At 53.3% G+C, this 24,324-nt stretch overlaps 2 protein-coding genes across 2 annotated transcripts; one reads left to right on the plus strand and one right to left on the minus strand.

The window, feature by feature from the left end:
- Positions 1-163: 163 nt before the first annotated feature.
- Positions 164-10,070, minus strand: Tk1 (thymidine kinase 1). Its single transcript, XM_051181556.1, has 7 exons — positions 9,995-10,070; positions 9,867-9,898; positions 8,885-8,995; positions 6,067-6,160; positions 1,442-1,531; positions 803-922; positions 164-686 (listed from the first exon to the last, which is right to left on the minus strand). The coding sequence occupies exons 1-7, from the start codon at positions 10,058-10,060 to the stop codon at positions 486-488; spliced, it is 714 nt and encodes a 237-aa protein (XP_051037513.1). The 5' UTR covers positions 10,061-10,070; the 3' UTR covers positions 164-485.
- A 192-nt stretch (positions 10,071-10,262) lies between these two features.
- On the plus strand, positions 10,263-23,630 carry Afmid (arylformamidase). Its single transcript, XM_051181611.1, has 11 exons — positions 10,263-10,341; positions 12,767-12,857; positions 18,339-18,443; positions 18,522-18,570; positions 20,810-20,895; positions 20,977-21,049; positions 21,165-21,262; positions 21,483-21,561; positions 21,658-21,799; positions 22,264-22,368; positions 22,879-23,630. The coding sequence occupies exons 1-11, from the start codon at positions 10,285-10,287 to the stop codon at positions 22,909-22,911; spliced, it is 918 nt and encodes a 305-aa protein (XP_051037568.1). The 5' UTR covers positions 10,263-10,284; the 3' UTR covers positions 22,912-23,630.
- The last annotated feature ends 694 nt before the right edge of the window (positions 23,631-24,324 follow it).

Consider the following 24,324-nt stretch of genomic DNA (forward strand, 5'->3'; position numbering starts at 1 on the left):
CTGGCGGCAAGATTTGGGGAAATCCAGGTTAAAGAGAAATACGTTCTCAAGTAACAAACTTTAATATTAATTATTCACTTTGCACTATAGCACAATAAGCACAGGCTCTCACCAAGAGTCCTGAGTCTCGGGACTGGGGCTCTGGGCAGAGCAAGAACAGCACCTCTGTAAAGATCGGCTCTAGGGGCCATTTGGGGTCAAACCTCAGACCAAAGGGAGAGCTGTGAGGGCTGGGGCCTCGGTAAGGGGCCAGGCCCTGTGAGACTGAAAGCCACCTAGAAGGAAGAAGCCAGCACCTCCAATGTCACAACACTGTGTGGCTTTGTCCTCACCTCTGGCTGGATGTCAAACCCTATCCACCACGCAGGCAGGCGCTAGCTCTAGTCTGGGCTGAAGCATCCCAGCAACCGAAAAGGGAACTAAAAAGACTGTGACAAGCGGGTGAGCCTGTCCAGGGCACTTTGTCCGTCAGGTCCCAGCCCCTCTCAGTTGGCAGAGCTGTGCTGTAGGACTTGCTGAGGGGCGAAGAGCTTCCTGACAGCCGAGGCCTCTGGCGGCGGCGGTGGTGGCGCCAGAACCGGGAGGTTCTCTTTGTCGTCCGGTACAGCAGGCTGGACCGAGGGCTTCTTGAAGTAACACAGGCGGCACACAGAGTGGTACTTGTCTGCTCCACCAATCACCTCCACCTGGGGCAGGGCCACGGAAGGGTAGGACTCAGCCCAAGCCCGCCCCGCCCCCTGGACAGCCACACCCGCCCCGCCCCGCCCCGCCCCTCTCCCTGGACAGCAGCACCGGGAGGTACCTCCTTCTCCAGGCCCAGCCTCTTGGTGTAGGCGGCTTCCCGGAAGCACTCCATACACACGGCAGTCAGCTTCACCACGCTCTCGGCCAGGGGCACCAGGTTCAAGATGCTGCCGAACGCCTGCACACAGGACGGGGTGAGTGTGGTCACTTAGCCAGGTACTTCCCTTTCGGTCTGTGATCACATGTGCATGTGTGCGGAGGCCAGAGAGCAAGCTTAGGGGCTGCCCTCCAGCACCGTCCACCTTGCTTTTGTTCTTTGGAACAGGGTTTCCGCTGCCTTGGAGCTTGCGGTGTAGGCCAGGCGGGCGTGCCGGTGAGCTGAGACCCGCCCGTGTCTGCCGCCCAATGGTGGGATAATAATGCACACCACCACGCCCAAGAGGGCTCTGAGGAGAAAACGCAGGGATGCTGTGCCGGGCGAGCATGTTAGAGCCTGGGCTGTGCCAGCCCTATGATTCAGGGCACCTCACCCCATCCCGCTTTTCTAGAAAGCCACACCCTCATGCTCTAGAGGCCATGGCCCACGCAGAGCACCCCCAGCCAGTACCTACTTCTGGGGACATCTTGTGTGCTCTCACGCTCAAGATCCCCACCTCCCTCTTAGGATCCACTGCCAGGCCCCAGTCAGTCACCTTACCTTTCTCTGGAAGGTTCCGTCTAGCGCCGCCACGATCACTGTCTTGCCTGCGTTGGCCATCACTTCACAGAACTCCACGATGTCAGGGAACTGGGAAGTCGGTGGGGGAAGAAGTGAGGTGACTGCCCTGAGCACGGGCTTCACGGAGACCGCGATGGGGCCTGACCACGCACATCAGCCCAGAGCTAGAGACCAGGCCATGCCACCATTCCCGTGAAACACCCAACTGCATGCCCGCTGCTACCCAGTCCCTTCCCCATCGTCAGCAGAGCAGCGCTGTCTAGGGCTTCCCAGCAGACTTCCGTATCCATCAGAGGCCTGGTGGCCCTACCATACTTTTGATCACTCATGGATCTCTGCCTTCTGGAACTGTCAGTGCACAAAGTTTGGGGCTTAAAGTTGTGCAGGCAGGGTTAGAAGCTAAGCACAACGTATGTTTAAAACAGACTTCTGGGAGGGCTCAGCGGGTAAGAGCACTTACAAAGGACCTTGTTCAGGTTGTGATCATTCACAACCATCTGTTAATTCTAGTTCCAGGGCCCCCAACGCCCTCTTCTGGCCTCTGTTGGCACTACACACACAGTGTATATGCATACACACAGCTAAGCACATTTAAGAAAGGAAAAAAAAAAAAAAAAAAAAAGGAAAGAACTTTGTCAGGTGTGGTGTGGCAGGCATTTAATCCTAGCACTCTGGAGGCAGAGGCAGGTGGATTTCTGGGAGTTCACAGCCAGCCTGGTCTCCAGGACGGCCAGGGAAACACAGAACAACTCTGTCAAACAAGAAAAATCGAGAGAAAAATGGTCTTGGCAACGAGAAGAGGCATGTGTGCAGTTTGCCCAGCTGGCTCCTGACAGCCTTAGGTGGGCCCTTACCCTTCCCCAACACTGATCTTGCTGGCTCCTGTTCTTTCAGGCCCTTCTCTGTTTAGCATACATGTCCAAGAATGTGTGTGAACCTGTATAGGCCAAGTTGACCAGCCATGGGCATTTTCCTTAATTGCTTTTCACCCCACATGCTTATTTTTCTTTTCTTCCTCTTCTCACTTTGTAGCCCTGGCTGGCCTGGAACTTGTTATGTAGACTAGGCTGGCCTTGAACTCAGAGATCTACTTGCTTCTACCTCTCAGGTTCCAAGATTAAAGACCTACGCTACCAAGCCTGGCTTTTCCATCTTGTGCTTGAGACAAGGTCTCTCACTGAATCTGGAGTTCAGTGATTCAGCTAGGCTGGCTGCCCCTGCCTCCCTGATGCTGGGACCATGGACACTTGGCAGTAACCAGTGTTTTACAGGGAGCTAGCGATCAGAGCTCAGGTCCTCACGTTTGCGGAGCCAGTGCCTCATTAAACGAATTCTCTCCCCACCCCCGCCTCAGTTAGCCTTCTGAGTTCACAGGTGCTGCCACTGTGCCGGGCTCTTCAGACCTTTTTTTTTTTTTTTTTTTTTTTTAAATACTCCCCCAATGCTCTACCATCCCCACCTGCCTGCCTCCTTATTCCCTCCCAGCTGTAGTCCACCAGCATAGGCGAGCTGGAAGTTCCAGTTTCGTCTCTAGAACCTAGAATGCCACAGCCAAAGGGCAGAAAGTTGGAATGGATGTGATTGGTCCCTGGACCCAGCTATTCCCACAATAGTCGAAGCATGTGACATGGCCTGCTCTATAAAAACACATGTATATAATTAGAAGCATCCAGGCTGGACTGGCATTCACTCAGAGTCCTGGAACTGGCTGAGCATAATCTCCTGGGCCAACATCAGGCAAGGCACCCTAGCAACCAGGGATGAAGACCCCCTCCCCACTCACATCTGGTCATCAGCAAACACAGGTGCACTCTATGCCAAAGGAACCAGTCAGGCACCACCCTCCAGGCCACTCCCACAACTTTTTGTTTGTGTATTTATCAAGACGGTGTCTTTCTGTGTAACAACCTTGGCTGTCCTGGAACTTACAGAGATCCACCTGCCTCTGCTTCGCAAGTGCCCGGCTCCCTCCCACAACCAAGGGTTCAGGTTCGCAAAGTTTCCTGGTCCTCAGCAAAGCCAGGCTCCAGCCCTCCTGCCAAAGGACTCACGGGAGCCCTCTCCCCCTCTAAAATCCCACTATTCCATGACTACTGTCTTGTCCCAAGGCAGGGTTTAGAACCTTCCACGTCAAGCTCGCAGGGTGTTCCCAGTGGTCTCTGGCTCAGAGATGATCTATGGCAAACTTCCCTTTTCTAGTGTGTTTCTACTGTGTCCTAGGTTGAGCCTGTGTCAAACAGAAACGAAACACAAACTTTCTTGAAGATGCCTAACTTCTGCTCTTGCCAAGAAGCCTGTGGGCCTTAGCCAAATGAACACATGGAAGGCTCCATACCCTCAGCCATGGCTTCAGGAGCCCCTAAGCGACCCTCTACCCAATGTCCAAGTCAAGGACACAGGAAGGAGGAAAGGTCCCTTCCTTTTGCAAAAGGACGACCCTGGATTTTGTAAAGAGAAAGGTTCTAGAGCCTGGGGCAAAATGGAATAATTGGTATTTATACAACAGACTCAACGAATACTCACTGAAGCTGGGGGGGGGGGGACGGGACTGTAATCCCAGCACTCGGGAGGCTGACCTGGACCACAAAGCAAGGCCCCATCCCAAAAAATCAAAGTATGAGGCTGGAGAGATGGTTCAGTAGTTAAGAGCACTGGCTGTTCCTCCTTCCTGAGGTCCCAAGTTCAAATCTTCCCCAACCACAAGGTGGCTCACAACCATACATAATGGGTTCTGATGCCTTCTCCTGACATGCTGTTTTATACATGTAGATAGAGCATTCATGCATAAACACATACATAAGCAAATCTTTAAAAAAGTCAAAGTACCCACTAAATGAATTCATTTTTCTTGGTCATAAGCGGGGAAGTATAGCAGCAAATCTCTCCCATAGGCTGGGATGGGTAACACTGGGGAAACAGGGAGTCTGGTGCCAGGCGCGAGCCTCTGGGAAGAGAGCATACTAATAGGCAGGTCGCCGCAGCAGGCCTGAGGGGAGGGGCTGTGCCCTGTCCTGACTAAGTCAATGTCTGCATAGCCGCCATGCTCCAAGGTCTCCCTCTGAGGACGAGAACAGAGCTGGCATGTCCAGGTGATGGACAGATGCCAACCGCTGGAACGCGCATGTCACTGTGGGAATGGAATCTAGAGCTGTCACAGAGCACGGGGAGGGAAGGCTGGAACAGGGACAGGACTTACACCCGAAGGGCATCGCAGCTGGGGGCTGCCTTACTCTGTCCGGGGAGCGGACTGCCCCCCCCCCAGCATGGCTACTTATACAGTAAGTAGATTGTGAGAGTAGTTGACGGCTAAACTTTTAAGATTTTAAGATAATTGTGTCTATGTGAGGATATGTGTGTGTGCATGCATGCAGGTGTCCACACAGGCCAGGAGCATCAGATCCTCGTTACTGGCATTAAAAGCAGCCAGAGCTGCCAAACATGCGTGCTGGGTCACTGCCAACAAGTGATCTCAATGACTGAGCCTTCTCTCCAGCCCATTTATCTGTCTTACTCGTACCTCAGCACATGTGTGGAGGTCAGAGACAACTCCATGGAGGTGGCTCTCTGCTTTGACCCTTTTGAGGGCTCCAGGCATCAAACTCAGGTCTCTAGGCTTGTGCACTGAGCAGCCTCACTGGCCCTATGCTGCATTATTTAAGACAACATCTCACCCTGTAGCGAGGCTGGCCTTGAATTCCTGATTCTCTCCCTGCCTTAATCTCCCATGTACAGGGACTCTACAGTACCACCTTATCCACCAACAGATAGTTCTTGTTTGTTTGTTTCCGAGACAGGGTTTCTCTGTGGCTTTGGAGCCTGTCCTGGAACTCGCTCTTGCAGACCAGGCTGGTATTGAACTCACAGATATCTGACTGCCTCTGCCTCCCGAGTGCTGGCATTAAAGGCCACCACTGCCTGGCTTAACACATATTTTTGAAAACATCTGTGATGTTAAGTTTTGGAGTCTGGTGCACATTTGTTAAGCCTCTGTCCTTGCCTTCCCACATGGACTAGAGATAACTTTAAAACTGGTTGAAAAAAAAAAAAAAAAAAAAAAAAAAGCAGCCAGACTGGCCAGACCCTTTCTGTTTACATGCCTTCATGTAGCCCAGGTTGACTTAAACTAGCTATATCCAAGGATGCTTTGAACTTATTCCCACCTCCATCTCCAGTGCTAGAATTATGGGCACGCTAGCACACCGTTCATGAGGTGCTGGGGATGGAACTAAGGGTCTTGTGCGTGCTGGGCGGTGCCCTGCCAGTCAAACATCCCCAGCCCGGCTCAGGCACTCAGAGAGGGACTTCTGGCCAAAGCTTCCAAAGACCGGGAGGGAAATAAAGATCACAAAAGACAATTCCCACCAGAGGATGCCCTGAATAAACAAACAAACAAACAAACAAACAAGCCACTGCAGAGGTCAGGGCGGGAAGGACTCTTCCCCAGCCTGTGCAGGAAAAGAAACACTGCATGACATGAATACGGTCAGGGACTCACACCATGGGAGACATGCCAGCCTTCTGACTTTCCCAAATGACAAAAGGAAATTCTGGAGCACAGAGACAAGAGGGGCCAGGGGCCTGGGTTACGCTTCGAGCTAACTTACAAACTGCCCCTCATCGATGCCAATGACAGCCACACCCAGGGCTTCCTGGGCCACATCCCGGAGCAGGCAGGCCGGCAGAGCATCCATGGTGTTCCTGGGAAGAAAAGGCCGGAGGATGAGCAAGGTCAGCAGCAGAGGATACCCAGGCCCAGACATAGGGTCCACAATACTCTGAGCACTAAAAACCATTGTCCTTCCTTTTAAAATCCAAAGTAAACAAACCAGGACAACACTGGCCTAACCACTGCCATCAGAACATTTACAACTTCAGGGAGATTCTGTACTACAGCCCAGCGGTAGGACACCTGGTAGCTCATGCCCAGGGCTCTGCCGTCAGTGCCTAAAGGTAAAGCAAAATAATGCATTTGAGACAGGGTCTCTCTGTCGACCAGGCTGCCCTGGGACTCTCAGAGATCCGCCAGCCTCTCTCCACCAAGTGCTGTGATTAAAGGTGTGTGCCACCACACCTGGCAAAAGTTTTTTACAGATACGTGTATTAGTGGTTTTCCTGCATGTATGTCTGTGTATCAAGGGCACATGTGGTGCCCTCAGAGGTCAGAAGAATGTGTCAGATTCCCTGGAACTGGAGTCACTGATGGCTGTGAGCCCATGTGGGTCCTGGGAACTGAGCCTGGGTCCTTGGCAAAAGCAAATGCTCTTAATGACTGAGCCATCTCTCCAGCCCCACAAGGGAGTCCGGCACCCAGAAAAGCTACGGCATGCTCGGGGATAGTCTGTGAGCAGCGACCGAGACAAGAGTGTCCTGTTCAGTGTCCAGAATAGGAGGCGAGCTTGGGAGCCAGCCAGCAGTGACCCGCAGAGCCCTCTCCATTCATTGCCCTCTCCAGATTAAAGGCTACCTGCTGGCAGAGCTGAGATGATGAGAGGCCCCTGCTAACAGGTCTTGCAGCACGCCGCTTCCCGGCAGGGAGGAACCCACCCAGGCCTCTGAAAGCCAATTTGGATATGCTCCAGAATGCCATTAAAGGACACCGGGAACCTGCCCTCACTGTCCGCACAGCTTTCCAAGGACTGGAGTGCTGGGCTGTATCCAATGCCTTCTCTCTGTCTCATGTCTGCCTTACTTTCAAAACAAACTCAGAAAAAGCAGTTTCCCAAAACACAGACAAGCAGCCTGCGGTGGTGGCACACACACTTTGGCAACACCTGGCCTTGTCACTACCACAGTCTTCAAGACCTGGGAAGCTGGGCACAGCAGATCTTGTCTGTAATCCTAATATTAAAGGGGGGAGGGGCTGGATATGGTGTTGCTGGCCTATAACTCCAGGAAGAGGAAGGGTCACATTACAAGGCCCACCTAGACTATATAATGTGACCATCCATGTCTCAATAAACAGGTTGGAGAGACGGCTCAGCAGCTAAGATTATTTGCTGGTCTTGCAGAGGGCCTAGGTTCAATTCCTGGCACCCACATGGCAGCTCACAACCATCTGTACAGCTCCTGTTCCAGGGGATCTGGTGCCCTCTTCTGGCCCCCTTCTGGCACCAGGCAAGCAAGTGGTCTACAGACCCTACATGCAAGCAAAACACCCACACACAAGATATGAAGATTTTAAAACCAGCAGAGTAGGGCTGGCCCACACCTCTAATCCCAGCATGTGGGAGGCAGAGGCAGGCAGAATTTGGGGCCAACCTGGTCTACAGAGAGAATTCCAGGATGGCCAGAGCTGCACAGAAAAACCCTGTCTTGAAAAATAAAAACAAAAAAACAAACAAACAAAAAAACATTTAAAAAAAAAAACAAACAAATCAAAAACAGGGTTGAGATGTTTCAATGGGTAAAGGGCTTGCTGTGAAAGCAAGGTCAGGCATGTTGCTACATGTCTTTAATCCTAGCACTGGGGAGGCAGACACAGAGGCAGACGGATCTCTGTGAGTTCCAGAGAGCCAGGGCTCTGTAGAGAGATCCTGTCTCAAAAAACCAAAACCCAAAAGAAACATAAAAGCCTAACCAATGGAGTTTGAAACCCCAGAACTCACAAACCTGAACGAACGGAGGTGGAAGGTGAAGACTAATGCCCTGGGCTGTCCTCTGAACTGTGCACAGACACATGCACCAAACCCAGACCCAACACAACACTCGTGCACTTAAAACTCTCCTCCCTGCACCAGTAGAGCAGACCGGAGAGGGCCTGGTGGTGTCCCACTCCAGACACTGGGCCAGTGTGTTGGTCCTTCTAGACGCTCACCCCACCCTGCGTGGTGGACACCATGGTTACACACATGGAGAGGTAAAGATCTCAGCATAGAGCCTGGCAGGAAGCATGGCTTGAATTCCAACCCCGAGCCCAGTTCCTAGAGGGTGTACACTCCACTCCTGTTCCGCTTCAGAAACCCGCCCTACTCCAGGCTGCTCAACCTTGGCCCAGCCTACAGCAACCCTGGTGTGCAGCTCCAGCCTCATGGACAGCTGTGGCTATGGCGTCAGCCCAGGACGCTCAGCAAAGAGAGTCTCAGAACACACCCGGACTTATCACGGAATCACTTTAATCGGCTCCCACCTGCAAAGGGAGGTGTCCAGTGCTCTGGCACACAATGCAGGACGGTGACAGCCACCTGATGGCAGGAAGAAATTCTGTGCGGCCTCTATCCAAGCGCAACACAGGCTCTGCCCGCACAGTGTCCATTTGAGGACAGGTCATTCTAAAATTTGAGCCGGTACTCCTGCCCATTAGAAGCCTGTAGCAGCCCATCCCTTCTCCAGTTCTGACAAGGACCCCTGGCCCAGATACATCTGACAGCACGCCATGTGCCCTCAGGGGTTTCCACAGCACAGGACCAAGGGGGTGGGACTGACCGGTCATGTGTGGAGAAGCTGCTGCTATAGCGCGTGTCCTTGGCATACTTGATGACCAGGCATTTGTTCTGGGCGATCTGGAAGCGCCGGACTCTCCTCATCAGCTCTGTGCTGCAAGAGTTACCAGGGAAGGCCGGCCGTTGGTGGCGCACACCTTTGATCCCAGCACTCGGGAGGCAGAGGCAGGCGGATCTCTGTGAGTTCGAAGCCAGCCTGGTCTACAGAGCGAGTTCTAGGACAGGCTCCAATGTCACAGAGATCCGCCCCCACCAAAAAAAAAGTTACAAGTGAGATCTGCGCGAAAGGCGGCTCGCCACCACCACCTACTGGCTGGTATCCCGAACCTCACCGGTTCACAAAGACAGACACCCGCTGTCCTGACAAGTTTTCTGAATGAATTTCACAAAGCTTCTTAAAGAAGCGCCAAAGCGCTTGCCCCTGGGCCCCAGATCTTGAGGCTGGGCCTCGCCCTAAAACTCAGGTGACACCAGGTCAGGCAAGAACGGGGGGGAGCGGTGTGTGCCTGGTATTGTTGGGCATCCCTTTAATGCCAGCACTCTGATGCCAGCCTGGTCTACAGAGTGAATCCCAGGCCAGGCAGACTCCCACAGCGGGGACCCTCACCCCGGAGCAAACTGGGCTCGGAGGCTTCATGCGGGCTTGCGTGGGGAGTGCAGGAGGAAACTGTCAGGGAGAAGGTGTGCACGCACCGCCCAGCCCCCCGCGGGCACATGGGGCTGCGGGCTGGGGTCCCTGCGGCGCCCCGCTGCGATCCTCCTCCGCAAAGGCAGAAGAGCCCCCGGGGAGAAGGGGCTGAGGGAGGCAGGGACCCAGGACACAGAGATTTGGGCGGGAAGGCGCGCACTGAGGTCGGGAGGGCGGAGTTCCCGCCCAGTCTGGGACTTAGAAAGAGGGGAAGGCGGGAGAGGAGAGCCAGGGTCTGCGGACAGGAGGCGGCCCGCCCCGGAGGCCCACTCGTTACCTTTTCCCTGAGAACATGGGTCCGAGGATCACCTAGGAGGAAGGAAAGCCATCTCATCTTAGGGGTCCCCGCTCACACACACCCGGGCACCAGCCCCCGCCCCGACCCCCGCAGGCCGGGCCCCGCACCTGGATCTGCCCCCGCGCCTTGCTGGGGGAGCCGGGCAGCACGGTGGGCAGGTTGATGTAACTCATGGCGGCTGTGCGGGCTCCGGCGCTGGGCGCTGGGGTCGGGGTCCGCGGTCCGGGAGTGGGGAGCGTCCGCGGCTTCGCGCGTTCCTTTAAGTACTCACCGACCAATCGCAGCCCAAGTAGGGGCGTGGCGAGGTCAAAGCGCATGTGGGCCCCGCCCCTCCCTCCTCCCGCCCCCTCTCTCCCGGGTCCCTGCACAGCCAGAAGCTTCTGCGCTGGACCCGGTCATGGCAGCCTCTGCGCCTGCCGCGGGCCGGGCGTCCTGGAAGACCCTGTCTGCAGAGGTAGGTGGGGTGCAGCCGCCCAGAACCCGGACTGGGACGCTGGGAAGGCACTCGACCGCCCCTTCGGGTGACCACGTGCCAGATTTCCTCATTTTCTCCTTTCAGGGCAGGTTTAGCCTGTTGATCTGGTTTTGAAGATGAGATAGCGAAAACTGAAGTCCGGTAGAACTAAGGGGCTTGAGGGTTTGGACCTTATTCTGAGGTTGTACAATGCGGGTCTATGTTTATGTAGCGAGAGTCTGCTGAAAGATGTCATAGGCTGGGGTCCCCGCTGTGAGTCGCTAAGCTAGGCGGGAGCTGTCAGGGACAGACAGTAGTGAGCGACTTCAGGACATTCATTGAGTTTCGGCTAAAAGCCTTCATGGCTAACACCGAGCATGCCTACAAGTGTTCTTTGCCATATGAATTTGTGTTTGGTTATGTGCCATGCGTTATTGCAGGGGTTACCAGCGGCATAGGCAAAGCATGGCAACACATTTTGGCGCTTGCTAATTCCTGTTCCGTTATGATTTCTTAACTGGTTTGTTAGTGTGTATTAATTAAACAGGTTCTTCGTGTAGGTCACAGACAGGCATCTCAAGATCTGTTGAAAGTTAGGGACACTGTGGTTGTCTCCCTTCCCACAACAATCTGTCAGCCCCGTGGTGGCCCAAGCCTTTAAATCCCAGACAGAGGCAGGCAAGTCTCTGAATTCGAGGCCAGCATGACCTACAAAGCAAGTTCTAGAACAGCCAGGGCTACACGGAGAAATACTGTCCTGAAAAGCCTAAATAAATAAATAAAAAACAATGGCAAGGGACTTGAGAGATGACTCAGCATGTACTGCTCTTCCAGAGGACCTGAGTTTGATTCCCAGAACCCGTATCAGACAGCTCACAGCTTCCAGCTCCAGGAGGATGCTCTGAGGCGCACACGCACGCGCACGCACGCGCACACACACACACGCACACACACACACACGCTAATTTAAAACTAAAAAAAAGATTTTGGCACGTGAGTGCCACTTGGAAGGTCGAGGCAGGAGATCAGGAGTTCAAGGCCAGCTTCAGCTACCTGGTAACAGGTGGCCAAGTGGAGCCCTCATATCCGGTGGGCATCGAGGGTTCTACAGCTCAAAAGACCTCTGAGTGCTATAATTTAAAAAGCAGAGAGAGAGAGAGATGCCATGCCACAGAGCTTGGGTGGAGGGGTTTTTATTGGGGAAAAAGTGAATGGGAAAGTGGGGTGGGGAGACAAGCCTCTGGAGACAGGAATAGAGGAAGAGAAGAGAGAAGCAGAGTTGGGGGTGATATAGAGAGACAGGCAGAGAAGCAGAGAGAGAGGGAGAGAGGGAGAGAAAGGAACAGAGAGAGAGGAGAGAAAGGAACAGAGAGAGAGAGAGATGGGAGGTGGGCAGGGCCCTTTTAAGAGGGAACACAGTGAACGGGCACAGGTGGTGCTCTTAGTGGCTGCAGCTGAGGGCGTGTCCTGTCAGACCCCAAGGACAGGTCAGTGCAGAAGCCTGGACACTAACATTGACCAGGAATGCCATTCAACAGGAAGAAGCAGCTGTTGTGTGAGTGGTTTACGTTATTTCTCTTAACCCTGTAATGGGGTGCTAGCACCCCATTATATCAATGAGGAGACCGAGGCTAGAGACAGCCAGTAAGCAGGGAAAGTTGATGGGGTCAGCCCAGGCCTTTTGTGTGATGACACACTGTCTTCGAGATTCCCGTGATGCTGGCAGAGGGCCCTTTAGCTGTAATCTCCTCCTTCCTTCCTGTGTTAAATGTGGGCAGCTTATATCTTCATCTGCCATGGATCTACATTCCTTCTTTTTACTTCACTTATCTATAGGCAAGGCCCTGGCTACCCAGGATCTTGCTATGTTCTAGGCTGGCCTCCGCCTCTGCAGTGCTGGGGCTGCAGGTGAGCATCAGGGTGCCCCAGCTGCCTCCCTGCTGTGCTTTAGGCCCCAGCTGCCTCCCCCACACCCCATGCTTGTAGCCATTTGGTAGGGCAGCATTTGCAAACAGACCTTTGATTCCTCTCTCAATCACCTCTGTCCCTGTGACCCCGTGTCTACCTGTGACCAGAATACTGCCCTCCCAGGAAAATTGAGCCGTGGCACTGGATCACAGAGCTGCTTGGCCTCCTGTGGTCTCCGTTTCTGTAGGATATGGGCTCCCAGTGTCATTAACTGAACACCTCATCTCCATGAAGTCTGTTAGCTGGTCAAAGGCATGGCTGCCATGGGGATCACCCTTTGCCACCAATCCAAGGGCACCTTAGGTGGAGACAGCTAGGGGAAGTTGAACGGGCTGGAAGGGAGCTGAGCGTATTACAGAGGGTCTTTTCGGGTCACAGAATCAGAGACGAGCGTCTGTCACGAGCGGGTCCACACACACAGCTGAGGGATGTCTCATGAGCGCTATCTTGCCCACAGGAGCTGGAGAAGCAGTATTCGCCCAGCAGGTGGGTCATCCGGATGAAGGCGGAGGACGTTGTCAACACCTTCGTAGGGACAGGAAGCCAGGGTACTGTGGGACCCCTCTGTGGATACCGTGGGGGCGCTGAGGGGCACTTGCTTACACCAGCCTCCTCAGCTGCTGGGCAGGAGGTAGGAATATAGCTGGAGGAGAAGAGGCTTGGATGAAGCCAAGCTCTAGTGAGACACACCCTCCCCCCTCCTGGTTGGCAAGGGCTTCCTTCCGGGCTGTAGAGTTGTAACCCTTGACTTGTGGGTCATGGACCCCTTTGGGTCAAATGACTCTTTCACAAAGGTTGCCCAAGACCATCAGAAATATCAGATATTCACATTAGAGTTCCTAATAGCAAAATTATAGTTATGAAGTTGCAATGAAGGTAATTTTATGGCTGGGGAAGGGGGTCACCACAACTTGAGGAACTAACTGTACTACAGGGGTCGCAGCATTAGGAAGGCTGAGAACCGATGCTCTAAAAGGGCATGTTATGGTTGGCACAGAAATGTGAGCTGAAAAAAAGAAAGAAAGCAAGATATTGTTGCTTTTTTTTTTTTTTTTTTTGAATTTTGTTTTGTTTTGTTTTGTTTTGTTTTGTTTTTTTTTTGTTTTGTTCTTCGAGACAGGATTTCTCTATGTAGCAGCCCTGGCTGTCCTGGAACTCTCTATGAACCAGGCTGGCTTCAAACTCAGTGATTCTCCTGCCTCAGCCTTCCAAGTGCTGGGATTAAAGGCATGAACCACTACCAACCAGCAGGGTTTTTTGGTTTTGGTTTTCGAGACAAGATTTCTCTGTGTAGCTTGGAGCCTGTCCAAGCTCTGAAGACCAGGCTGGCCTCGAACTCACAGAGATCCATCTACGTCTGCCTCCCAAGTGCTAGAATTGAGCCACCACCACCCGACTCAACCAGCAGTTTTTAATTTGATTGTTTTATTTTATTTTGAGGCAGAATCTTTCTGTATAGCCTAGGCTGGCCTCCAATTTACTATGTAACCCAGGCCGGCCTCGAACTTATAAACCTCTTCCCTCATCCTCCTGGGTGCTGTCACCACTGTACTCAGGCCTTATCATCGCTATGTGTAGAAGGAGGATGATGGCTGGACTGCACAGAGCCCTGGGTTCAGTTCTCAGTGAGGCACAAACCTACACTGTAGTGCACGTCTGTGATTCTCGCACAGAAGGAGGTTAGGTTCAAGGCTATCCTCGGTTATGTAGTGAATTCCAAGCCAGACTGGGGTACATGAGACCACAACTGGGAAGATCCGAAGGAAGGGAGGGAGGGAGGGAGTCCGGGGCCGGGGGCGGGGGAATTAAGCCTTGGTTTGTTTTAAAACAATCAAAGTTGGGGACTGTGTGAGTGTGTGTGAGTGTGTGTGAGTGTGTGTGTGTGTGTGTGTGTGAGAGAGAGAGAGGTCTTCTGTCAGCCCCAGAGAGCTGTGCTGTGGCTCCGACCCTTGGTGAAGCATCCATGCTGAGTGGAAATCTACTTAAAGGAGGAAGTAGGGGGTGGGGGCCGCTAGCTGTCCACTCGGAAGGGAACCTAGATGCTGGCCTACTGCCTGGTCTCGGCTGACTAACCAGAGCCCTGCGCTAGGGAGTTTCCTCCACAGAGAAAGCCGGGGGAAGATCAGGCTTGGGGGTTCGTGGGTTAATCCACACATTCTGTCCCTTTAGTGTGGGCTGGAGCTGCTCCCTGGGTTGGGCTCTAAAGGGTCTTCACTATGGCCATCTCAGTAAATACGTGGAGATGTGTGGGTCTGGAGTGAGCCCATTCACCTGTCTTGTCTAGAGGGATAAAAAGCCAGCCCAGAGGGGAAGGACATCAGCAGCCAATGGCCCGGGTTCAGAATAGCCAGTGGTTGCTCAGAAACCCGTGGTCAGCTCTCAAGGAACGCTGGCAGGGCTGTCCTGGTGGTGCACACCATTAATTCCAGCACTCAAGGCAGAACCCTATGATTTCAAGGCACTGTGGTCTAGGCTGGGAGTTCAAGGCTAGCCAGGGCTACACAGAGCGGTGTTCTAGCAGAGCTTGGGTTTCAGCTTTCTTCCTGAGGTCTTCCTCTTTGTGGCTCCCAGGCAAGCACATTTACCGATGAGTCAGACCCCCAGCCTCTAGCATTTTTAAAAAATATCTTTTTTTAAAAAAAAATTCTTTGTGTGTGTGTGTTTGGTTTTTGTTTTTTTGAGACAGGGTTTTTCTGTATAACAGCTCTGGTTAACCTGGAACTCCCTTTGTAGACCGGGCTGGCTTCGAACTCACTGAGATCTGCCTGCCTCTGCCTCCTGAGTGCTGGGGTTAAAGGTGTGCGCCAGCACCACCGCCCAGCACAGTGTCCACTTATTTAGCGTGTGTATGTATATGTGTCAGCATGCGTGCCACGTGTGCATGTGAACTCACTCTGTAGACCAGGCTGGCCTCCACCTCAGCGGTTCTCAACCTTCCTGAAGCTGCGCCCTTTAATACGGTTCCTCGTGTTACGGTGACACCACCCATAGTATTCCGTTGCTGCTTCATAGCTGTGATTGTGCACTATTGTGAATTATAATATAAATTCCCCGTATGTGACCCACCCCCCCAAAGGGGTTGCAACCCACTGGTTGAGAACCACTGTTATAGCTGCAAGCCCCTTTGCGCGCTGAGCCATCCTGCTGGCCCTTCCTAAGGACTTTTAGTGGGTGTGCAGGTGCCTGAATCCAGTCTTTCCTCAGCTCCTTCTGCAGTGCTGTTTGTGGTTGCCGTTTAAAGACTGATTTTATTTTTATTTTATGTGTATGGGTGTTTGACCTGCATGCGTGTCTGCGCACCACAGGCCTGCCTGGGCCCAGAGAGGGTGAGATTCCCTGACGCTGGAGTTGCAGGAGGTTGTGAGCCTCCTGTGGACTCTGCACTGCTCCGCACAGAGCGAGGGGAGGGTGCTCCTCTACTCCCTCCCTCCCTCCCGCCTCTGAGCTCCTCCATCTTGTTGTTCCCTACTGCTCTGCCTGTCTTCCCTGCTTCACTTGTCTGTCTGTGTGGTCATTGGATGTGACTGAAAATTCTGAGACCAAGCCTCAGTCCTCCTTCCCCACCCAAGCCTGTCAAGATGACCGTGAGTGCTCCCCTCAGTCCTCCTTCCCCACCCGAGCTTCTCAAGGATGACCGTGAGTGCTCCCCTCAGTCCTCCTTCCCCACCTGAGCTTCTCAAGGATGATCGTGAGTGCTCCCCTCAGTCCTCCTTCCCCACCCAAGCTTCTCAAGGATGACCATGAGTGCTCCCCTCAGTCCTCCTTCCCCACCTGAGCTTCTCAAGAATGACCATGAGTGCTCCCCTCAGTCCTCCTTCCCCACCTGAGCTTCTCAAGAATGACCATGAGTGCTCCCCTCAGTCCTCCTTCCCCACCCAAGCCTGTCAAGATGACCGTGAGTGCTCCCCTCAGTCCTCCTTCCCCACCTGAGCCTTCGTGAGCCCCGCCCGATCCTCCTGCCTCCACCTTTCTGTGACTACACTGCCGCTGTTGTTTTGACTATGTGCTCCCAGCATCTGTAACAAGGGCCTGCAGGTGGAGCACCTGCCCATATGCTCAAGTCCCAGAGTCCTATCCGCTGCACGTGAAAATATAAAGAGACCCTTATAGCTCATGGCTGAGGCAGTTTCTTGTTCCCAGGTCAGTGGTGATTTGAATGTCTGACATTTCTGTGTGCCAACACTCGCAGGGGCTTTGTTTCTTTTGTTCTTCAACAGAGAACAATCACGTGGTTTTAAGCAGGGCGTTGGTGGCACACGCCTTTAGTCCCAGGACTGGAGACGGAGGCAGGTGGGTCTCTGTGAGCTGGAGACCAGCCTGGTCTATAGAGTGAGTCCCAGGACAGCCCGGGTTGCACAGAGAAACCCTGTCTCAAAAAGAAAATAGAAAAGTGTGGTTTTAGCGCCAAGTAAATTTAACCCAGTCAGGTAAACTGCCAGGACTTTCAGGAAAGTTGATGGATGACCCGAGCCGAGGCACACACAGCTTTTGATGGACCCTGGTGCGGATGACCCAAGGCACTCGAAGCTCATTGGTTGGAAGCTCCTGTGCAGAGCAGACTACTGACGTAATGACAAGCACGCCCTTTGACCCAGAAGTTACACTTCCTGCCGGTGCTAGTTCCCAGGGTCAACATTGGATGCACATGGCTGCTGTCATCAGGGTGTTTTGTGACAGCCTGGGCCTGGAACCGGCCCAGAGATTTTGGTGGGCTGCAGCCCAAGGAGAGGCTCCTAGCCAGAGACCAGCAGCTGGACCTTCACCCTCCAGAACCGGGGGAGAGTGAAGTTCTGTTGTGTAAGCCCTGGGTTAGGGTGCGTTGTTATGACAGCCCAAGATAACCCATACAGGGCCAAGGATGGATCTCAGCCAAGGAGTGGCCTCATGGGATGCCCATTGTGATGGGTGCGCGCTGGCGGCCGCAGGGGTCCATGGAGGAGCAGGGACAAGACAGAGCCCACCAGGAAGTCTCAGCGCTGGTGGGTGGGGGACCCTGACTGAGCATGGGCAGTGGAGGTGTCGTGGGCAGAGCCAGGGGACACGGCCATGTGACATGTGACGGGTTGGAACAATGACTGGGCCTCTGTGTAGGATCTGTGTGACCTGTGCTTGCTGTTCGCATGAGGAAATACTTTGTTTTGATGAGAAAGAGTGTTACCATGTAGCACAGGCTGGCCTTTAAGACCCTCCTGCCTCTGCTGGCAAGATCACAGCCCAATCTCTTATTTCTTTTCTGGATATTATTCCTGGGCTCCTGGTTGTGTGTGGTCTTTGTTGACTTCAGGGCTATGAAAATCTGTTTTGCTGTCCTTCTTTTATGAGTGGGTGGGGGCAGGTATGTGTTGCGGCGTGTGTGTGTGTGTGTGTGTGTGTGTGTGTGTGTGTGTGTGTGTAGCAGAGGAAGACTTTCAGGAATTGTTTCTCTCCTGTGGGTCCCAGAGATTGAACTCAGATCTCCAGTCTTGGCGGCAAGCCCCTTGACCTGCTGAGCCGTCTCCACAGCTCCTGTGGTACTTTCTCAAAGTCTGATTTGTGTTTATCAAGTCTGGTGTTGATCTTTGCCAACCCAACACCTCTAAGAATAACGCATGCTCAGTGGGGGGGGGGGTGGCACATGCCTTTAGTCCCAGCACTCAGGAGGCAGACACAGGTGGATCTCTGTGAGTTCAAGACCAGCCTGGTCAACAAGAGCTAGTTCCAGGACAGCCTCTAAAACTACAGAGAAACCCTGTCTCTGAAAAAAAAAAAGAAAGAAAGAAATAGCACATGCTCTTACTGCCCAGCCACCTCTCCAGTCCATTTCTGTTATAAATAATAAAATAACTCCTTTTCTCCCTTTGTTTTCTTTTTCTTTTTTTTCTTTCGAGACAGGGTTTCTCTATGTAGCTCTGTAGACCAGGCTGGCCTCAAACTCACAGAGCTCCTCCTTGCCTCTGCCTCCCGAGTGCTGGGATTAAAGGCTGGGGAAGCCTCCTGCTGGGAGCTGCCTAGAATTTGCTGTACCAGGCTTAACTTGTCTGCATCCGCAGCCACCAGGAAGGCCCGGGCCACCAGGAGGAGCCAGTTGGATGTCCCCTATGGAGATGGCGAAGGGGAGAAAATGGATATCTACTTCCCCGATGAGGATTCTAAGGGTGAGATGGGCAGGGTTCCTGGTCCGGGCAGGGGCGGCGGGGCGTGCGACTCACCAGCGCCCCCTGCCTTTGCTGCAGCTTCCCCCCTCTTCCTGTTCATTCACGGAGGGTACTGGCAGAGCGGAAGGTGAGTGGGGGCGTGGCTGCCTGGAGAAGAAAGAGCTAGAGCTAACCCTCTCCCCAGGTGGGCGTTCCCAAGCTGGACCAAGCCTTACTGCAAGGTCCAGCCTGCAAGTGTGACTCTGTCTGTGGGCCAGGCAGTGAGAAGCACAGTTCCCCGGGGCCGGGGCCACCATGGAGGCTTAGCTAAGAGAGGCCCGCAGCTTCCAGCTGGGTGTTGCTGGGCTATGTCTGTGCCTGCATCTTCTGCTTTTGCCTTCACACAGTCATTGATTACTGTGTCCCAGAGCTCCTGCTCCTCATAAAGACACTATCTTAGGGTTGGACACAAGGCTCAGGAGTTACAAGCCTTCCAGAGGATCTGAGTTTGGTTACCAGCACCATACAGCTCCAGAGGAATCTGATGCCCTCTACTGGCCTCCACAGGAACTGCACTCATGTGCACAGACATACAAGTCTTTTTTGGGGGGGAGGCTTGAGATAGGGTTTCTCTGTGTATACCTGGGTGTCCTACAACTTCCTCTGTAGACCAGGCTGGCCTCAAACTCAGAGATCCTCCTGCCTCTAGCTCTCAAGTGCTGGGATTAAAGGTGTGCTCCATCACTGGCCATAAATATTTTTTGTTTTTTTAAAAGGCATTGTCTTAGGTGTAGATGTCCCTGTCCCTAATTAGGTGATCTCAAGATCAATTTTAAGTTGGCAGGATGGTTTAGTGGATAAAGGTGCTGGCTATGCAAGCCTGGTAACCTGAGTTCAATATCTGGACCCACATAAAGGTGGGAGTGGAGGATGAACTCCACAGAGCTGGCTTCTGACTTCCATATGCACTGTGACACATGCTGGGTGACATGTGCACCATGCAACACATGCATCGTGCACACACACATATACTAATAAAATACCAAAACTTCTATGTGTGCTTATATGTATGTGCACCATGTGCATGCAGTGCCCAAGGAGGCCAGAAGGGGGCGTCAGACCTCCTAGAACTGGAATTACAAACAGTTGTGGGCTGCCATGTGGTTCCTGGAACCGAATGCAGGTTCTCTGGAAGAGCAGCCAGTGCTCTTCACTGCTGAGCCGTCTCTCCAGCCTGCCTGCCAAGATTACCAGTTCTGTCTACAGAGATTCTAATTCCCGGTAACGTCACATCCAGGGCTCTTGGGTGCAGGATTTGGACATACATTTTCAGGAAATAGAATTCAAGTCTCTGGACTTGTGTGTTTGACCATCTTGCTTGTCAAAGGCACATCAGAGTGACCAGCTACACAGGTTTGTTTGGGGCCACGGGGATGTGGAGTGTTCAGTGCTTTGGAAAGTAAGAGCGGGAAGCTGAGGCAGGAGGATTACTGCGAGTCTGAGGCAAGCCTTGTCTCAGAAGACACAGAACAAGAACTTGGGGTGTAACCGTGAGGTCTGTAGAAAGCCTGTGGTGTGCGGCAAACCCTGTGTTCCATCGTCAGCACTGGATCAAACTGTGTGATGGCACGTACCGGCGACCCCAGCAGTCGGCCAGCCTGGGATACATGTTTACACGCAGTGCGGTGTGTACACAGTTGGTGTCTGTGCGTTGGGAAGAAGGCTGCTTGGATCTTGGAGGACTGGGCTACAGCTTCAGATGCCCATCATCAGATCTGCCCCGCCCCTCCAGCATGCATGCCTTTTTATTTTTTTTCACTTTTACCCTTCAGCTCTTACAGCTCGCTAAGCGGGGGAACACCGTCTCGATTTTCCTTCGGAGGGGGCCAGCCTGGAGGTTAAGTCCCCAAGCTCCTGTGGCCAGCATGAGTGTGTCCAGGACTTCCAGAAACGGCGTCTTGGTCAAGATGCCTCCAACTGTCACTTTCTCTCTTTTTATGTTGTTTGGGCTTTTTTTGGTTTGTTTGTTTGTTTTTTGTTTTGTTTTTTTTTTTTTTGTTTTGAGTCTGGGTCTCATGTAGCCGAGGCTAGCCTCAGACTCACTAAGTAGCTGAAGATGATGCTGGACTCCTGGTCCTCCCGCCTGTCCTTCCCAAGTGTGGCATTACAAGCTCCCTAGCATTATTATTATTGTTGTTGTTATTGTTATTTATGTACGAGTGTTTTCCTGCATATATGTATGTGCACCACATGCATGCCTAGTGCATGCTGAGCTAGAAGAGGAACTGGAGTTACCAATGCGTGCACCTCCATATGGGAACTGGGGGTTAGACCTTAGTCCTGGAAGAGCAGCCAGCTCTCCAGCCCGCCTCTTTGTCTTTCCACAGTAAAGATGACTCGGCCTTCATGGTGAACCCGCTGACAGCTCAGGGGGTGGTCGTGGCAATAGTGGCTTATGACATTGCACCCAGAGGTAACCTCTGAAGATTTGGGGGCCGAGCGTTGTGAGGGTAGAGCCCCCGACGGATGCTGACCCAGCTTTGCCTCTGCTCAGGCACACTGGACCTGATGCGGGACCAGGTGGCCCGCAGCCTCGTGTTTCTGCAGAGGCGGTATCCAAGCAACAAGTAGGTGTAGCCTAGCCCTGATGCTCTTGGTGGAGGGAGGAGGGGAGCCGGATGCAGGCAGGCACTCCAGGTGCTGTAGGGAAGTGGGTGTAACCCAGCTCTCTGCCTGGCCCAGGGGAATCTACCTCTGTGGACACTCTGCAGGGGCTCACCTGGCTGCCATGATGCTCCTTGCCAGTTGGACCAAGCATGGTGTCACGCCAAACCTCCAAGGTCTCTTATTGTTTGTCGTAACAGGACCTCAGGTAGCCCAGGCTGGTGTCCGGTCCTTAAGGTTTCTGTGTGTCTGGGGCCTGACCGGGCAGCTCTTCCCCTCTCTGGAGGGGTGGAGGGTTGGGCAGCTGGTTGAAAGGCTGGTGGCTGGGGTGCTGACCTGTGGATAGGGAGGTCCATCTTGCTGGGCCTGGCCCCTGGCCTGATCTCATCTTCACAGGCTTTCTCCTGGTGAGTGGGATCTACGACCTGGAGCCCCTCATGCATACCTCCCAGAATGCCCCTCTGCACATGGCCCTGTGAGTTGTCTACCCTCTCCCCATCTCCAGCCCCCTCCTGAGGCCTCCCTCCCCTCTGTCCTGACTCCTCCATTCTCCCGTCCCCCCCCCCCCCAGGGAAGATGCTCAGAGAAACAGCCCACAGCGATGCTTGGAAGTGACTCCAGCAAGGCCCGTGGGTCCGGCCTGTCCTGTGTTGGTGGTTGTGGGTCAGTATGACTCCCCAGAATTCCACCGACAATCCAGGGAGTTCTATGAGGTACTGCCAATGGCTAGCTTATGGCGCCTGGTTGAGGGTCATTTGATCTCATCCTCCTCGTTACTCTGCCCATAGGAGCTGGACTTGGTAGTACACCAAGTAATGCCAGTTACTCCGAGTGAGTCAAGAGGGCCGTGAGGTCAGGGTGTGCTGTAAAGTTAGTTCAAGGCCAGCCTAAGTAACTTAGTAAGACCCTGTTTCAAAATTTAAAAGGACAGGAAATATGTTTCTTGGTGGTAACATACTTGCTAAGCATGAGCAATGCCCTGGTGCGATCCCCAGGGCTATAATAAGTGGACATCTTTTTGTCTAACTGGACTCCAAGATGGTCATTCATTCATTCATTCATTCATTCATTCAACAAATGCATTTCAAATGAGCCTGCCACACACGGGACCAAGAGCCCCACCTTCTCCCCCAGCTGCTCTCTCACGCCTCCCCCTCCCCCTCCCCTTTCTTGCCAGACTCTGCACCGAGTAGGACTGAAGGCCTCTTTCCAGGAGCTGCCTGGTGTGGATCACTTTGACATCATAGAGAATCTGACCCGAGAGGATGATATACTCACCCAGGTAGGGCTCAGTACAGCCCTCCTGAGGTGGAGCATGTGGGTGCTGTTGCCCTGATACATGGAGGGGCTGGCTTACCTCAGCATCCCGTAGGTTGAAGCCCCTGGCCCCTGACACAGGAAGCAAATGCATCCTGGACTCTCTGTAGCCCACCTTCTCCCCTCAGTGTGGAGGGATCTGCCAGGTGGGAACTACACATGGCCGTGGCCAGGGTGACGAGGGGCAGAGGGGTCAAAGGCGGCACCACCAGGCCGGGCTGTCCCAGATGCTTTTACATTGGGTAGCCATCCAGCCTCCCATCTTCTCCTTTAAAAATAAATAAATACATACATACATAATTTTATTTTATTTTCTGTGCATTGGTGTGGGAGTCAGATCCCCCGGAACTGGACTTAGACAGTTGTGAGCTGCCATGTGGGTGCTGGGAATTGAATGCGGGTTCTTTGGAAGAGCAGCCAGTGCTCGTAAACTTCCCAGCCATTTCTCCAGCCCCATCTTCTCTGTTTACTGCAGATCATTTTGAAAACAATCTTCTTGTCACTCTGAGGACACCTGGTCTCCAGCCTGTGTGCGCCTCAGAAAACCTCCAGAAGAGGTGACTGCCAGCTCACACTGGCCTGTCTGTCCAGGAGGTACACGCCCTGCTGTGAACCCCCTCCTCTTCTCCCCACCCGGATGGAGCTCCCGGGGAGGCCTGCACATTGGCACTGAGGCCTGCACACAGCTGCCAGCCCTCCTGCTGACGGGGCGTGGCAGTCAGCTTCCAGCTTGCTTTCTGTGCATTTTGCTGTATCAATGTGGACTGGCTGAGGCTGGAACTGTCATTCAGCCCCTATCTCCCTCTACAAAAGAGGGTGGGGTCGGGAGAAGGAATGGAGAAATAAGAGATCAGCCAGCTCAAGGGTAGAATGCTTGACCAGCATGCATGGGATCCTGGGTTCAATCCCTGGTATTGTCAAGGAAAAAATGAAGGAAAGGGGTACAAAGGAGACCGAGAGATAATCACGCCCAGTATGGCGGCATACACCTGAGTCCCAGCACGAGAGCAGGATTGCTTGAGAGCTATATAGCATGACCGTGTCTCAAAGAAAAAGGTCTGGTGAGGTGGCTTAGCAGGTCAGAGAGCTTGGCACCAAGTCTGACAACCTGTTTGAGATGGGGACCCATATGGAAGGAAACCACCAAGTGCCCCAGATTACCCTTTGACTGTCATGTATGTGTATACCTTAGCAAACACACGATGGTGATGGTAATAAAAGCCCATGCATGTACCTGCTGTGCAAACGGACACAGGGATTTACTTAGAACTGCAGCCTCCGGCAGAGACCACCTGCACAAAAACACCCATGTGGGCCAGGCTCACCCCTCCCCCTGTAGCCACTGGTCCTCCCAAAGCCCAAACTGGGCATGCACATGGTGGAGCACCCCTGGAGCCCTAGAGGCAGGAGGGCCTGTGGACCCAGGAAGGGCTCTTTAGCACACATCAAATTTTTACTCTGGTTCTGTCTGTCTGGTTTGCTTTTCTGTTGCTGTGATAAACGCCGTGACCAAAAGCACCTTGGGAAGGAGAGGGCTCATTTCCTCTTCCAGCTCAGTCCACCATTGCAGGAAGCCAAGGCAAGCACTCGGAGCAGAAGCGAGCAGAGGCAGACTGCTGTCCTGTTCCCAGACTCATGTCCATGTCCTCTTTTACATTCCAGAGGCACCTAGGGATGACTCTGCCCACGGTGGTCTGGACCCTCTTAAATGAATTAGCAGTTAAGACGGAATCCGACAAACATGGCGACAGGCCATTCCGGTGGAGGCGAGGCCTCAACTCAGTTTGTCTACCCAGGTGCATGTCTAGGTTGGTGTGAGGTTGACAGCTGATGCTGAGTGGCATCTCGAACCCTGACTATTTTAGGAAACTGTAAACCCACACTCCCATGGTCCCCTTTCTCACCTGTCCCTGCCACAGGA

Source organism: Phodopus roborovskii, unplaced genomic scaffold (genome assembly GCF_943737965.1).
Source record: "Phodopus roborovskii unplaced genomic scaffold, PHOROB, whole genome shotgun sequence".
NCBI classification, from domain to species: Eukaryota; Metazoa; Chordata; class Mammalia; order Rodentia; family Cricetidae; genus Phodopus; species Phodopus roborovskii.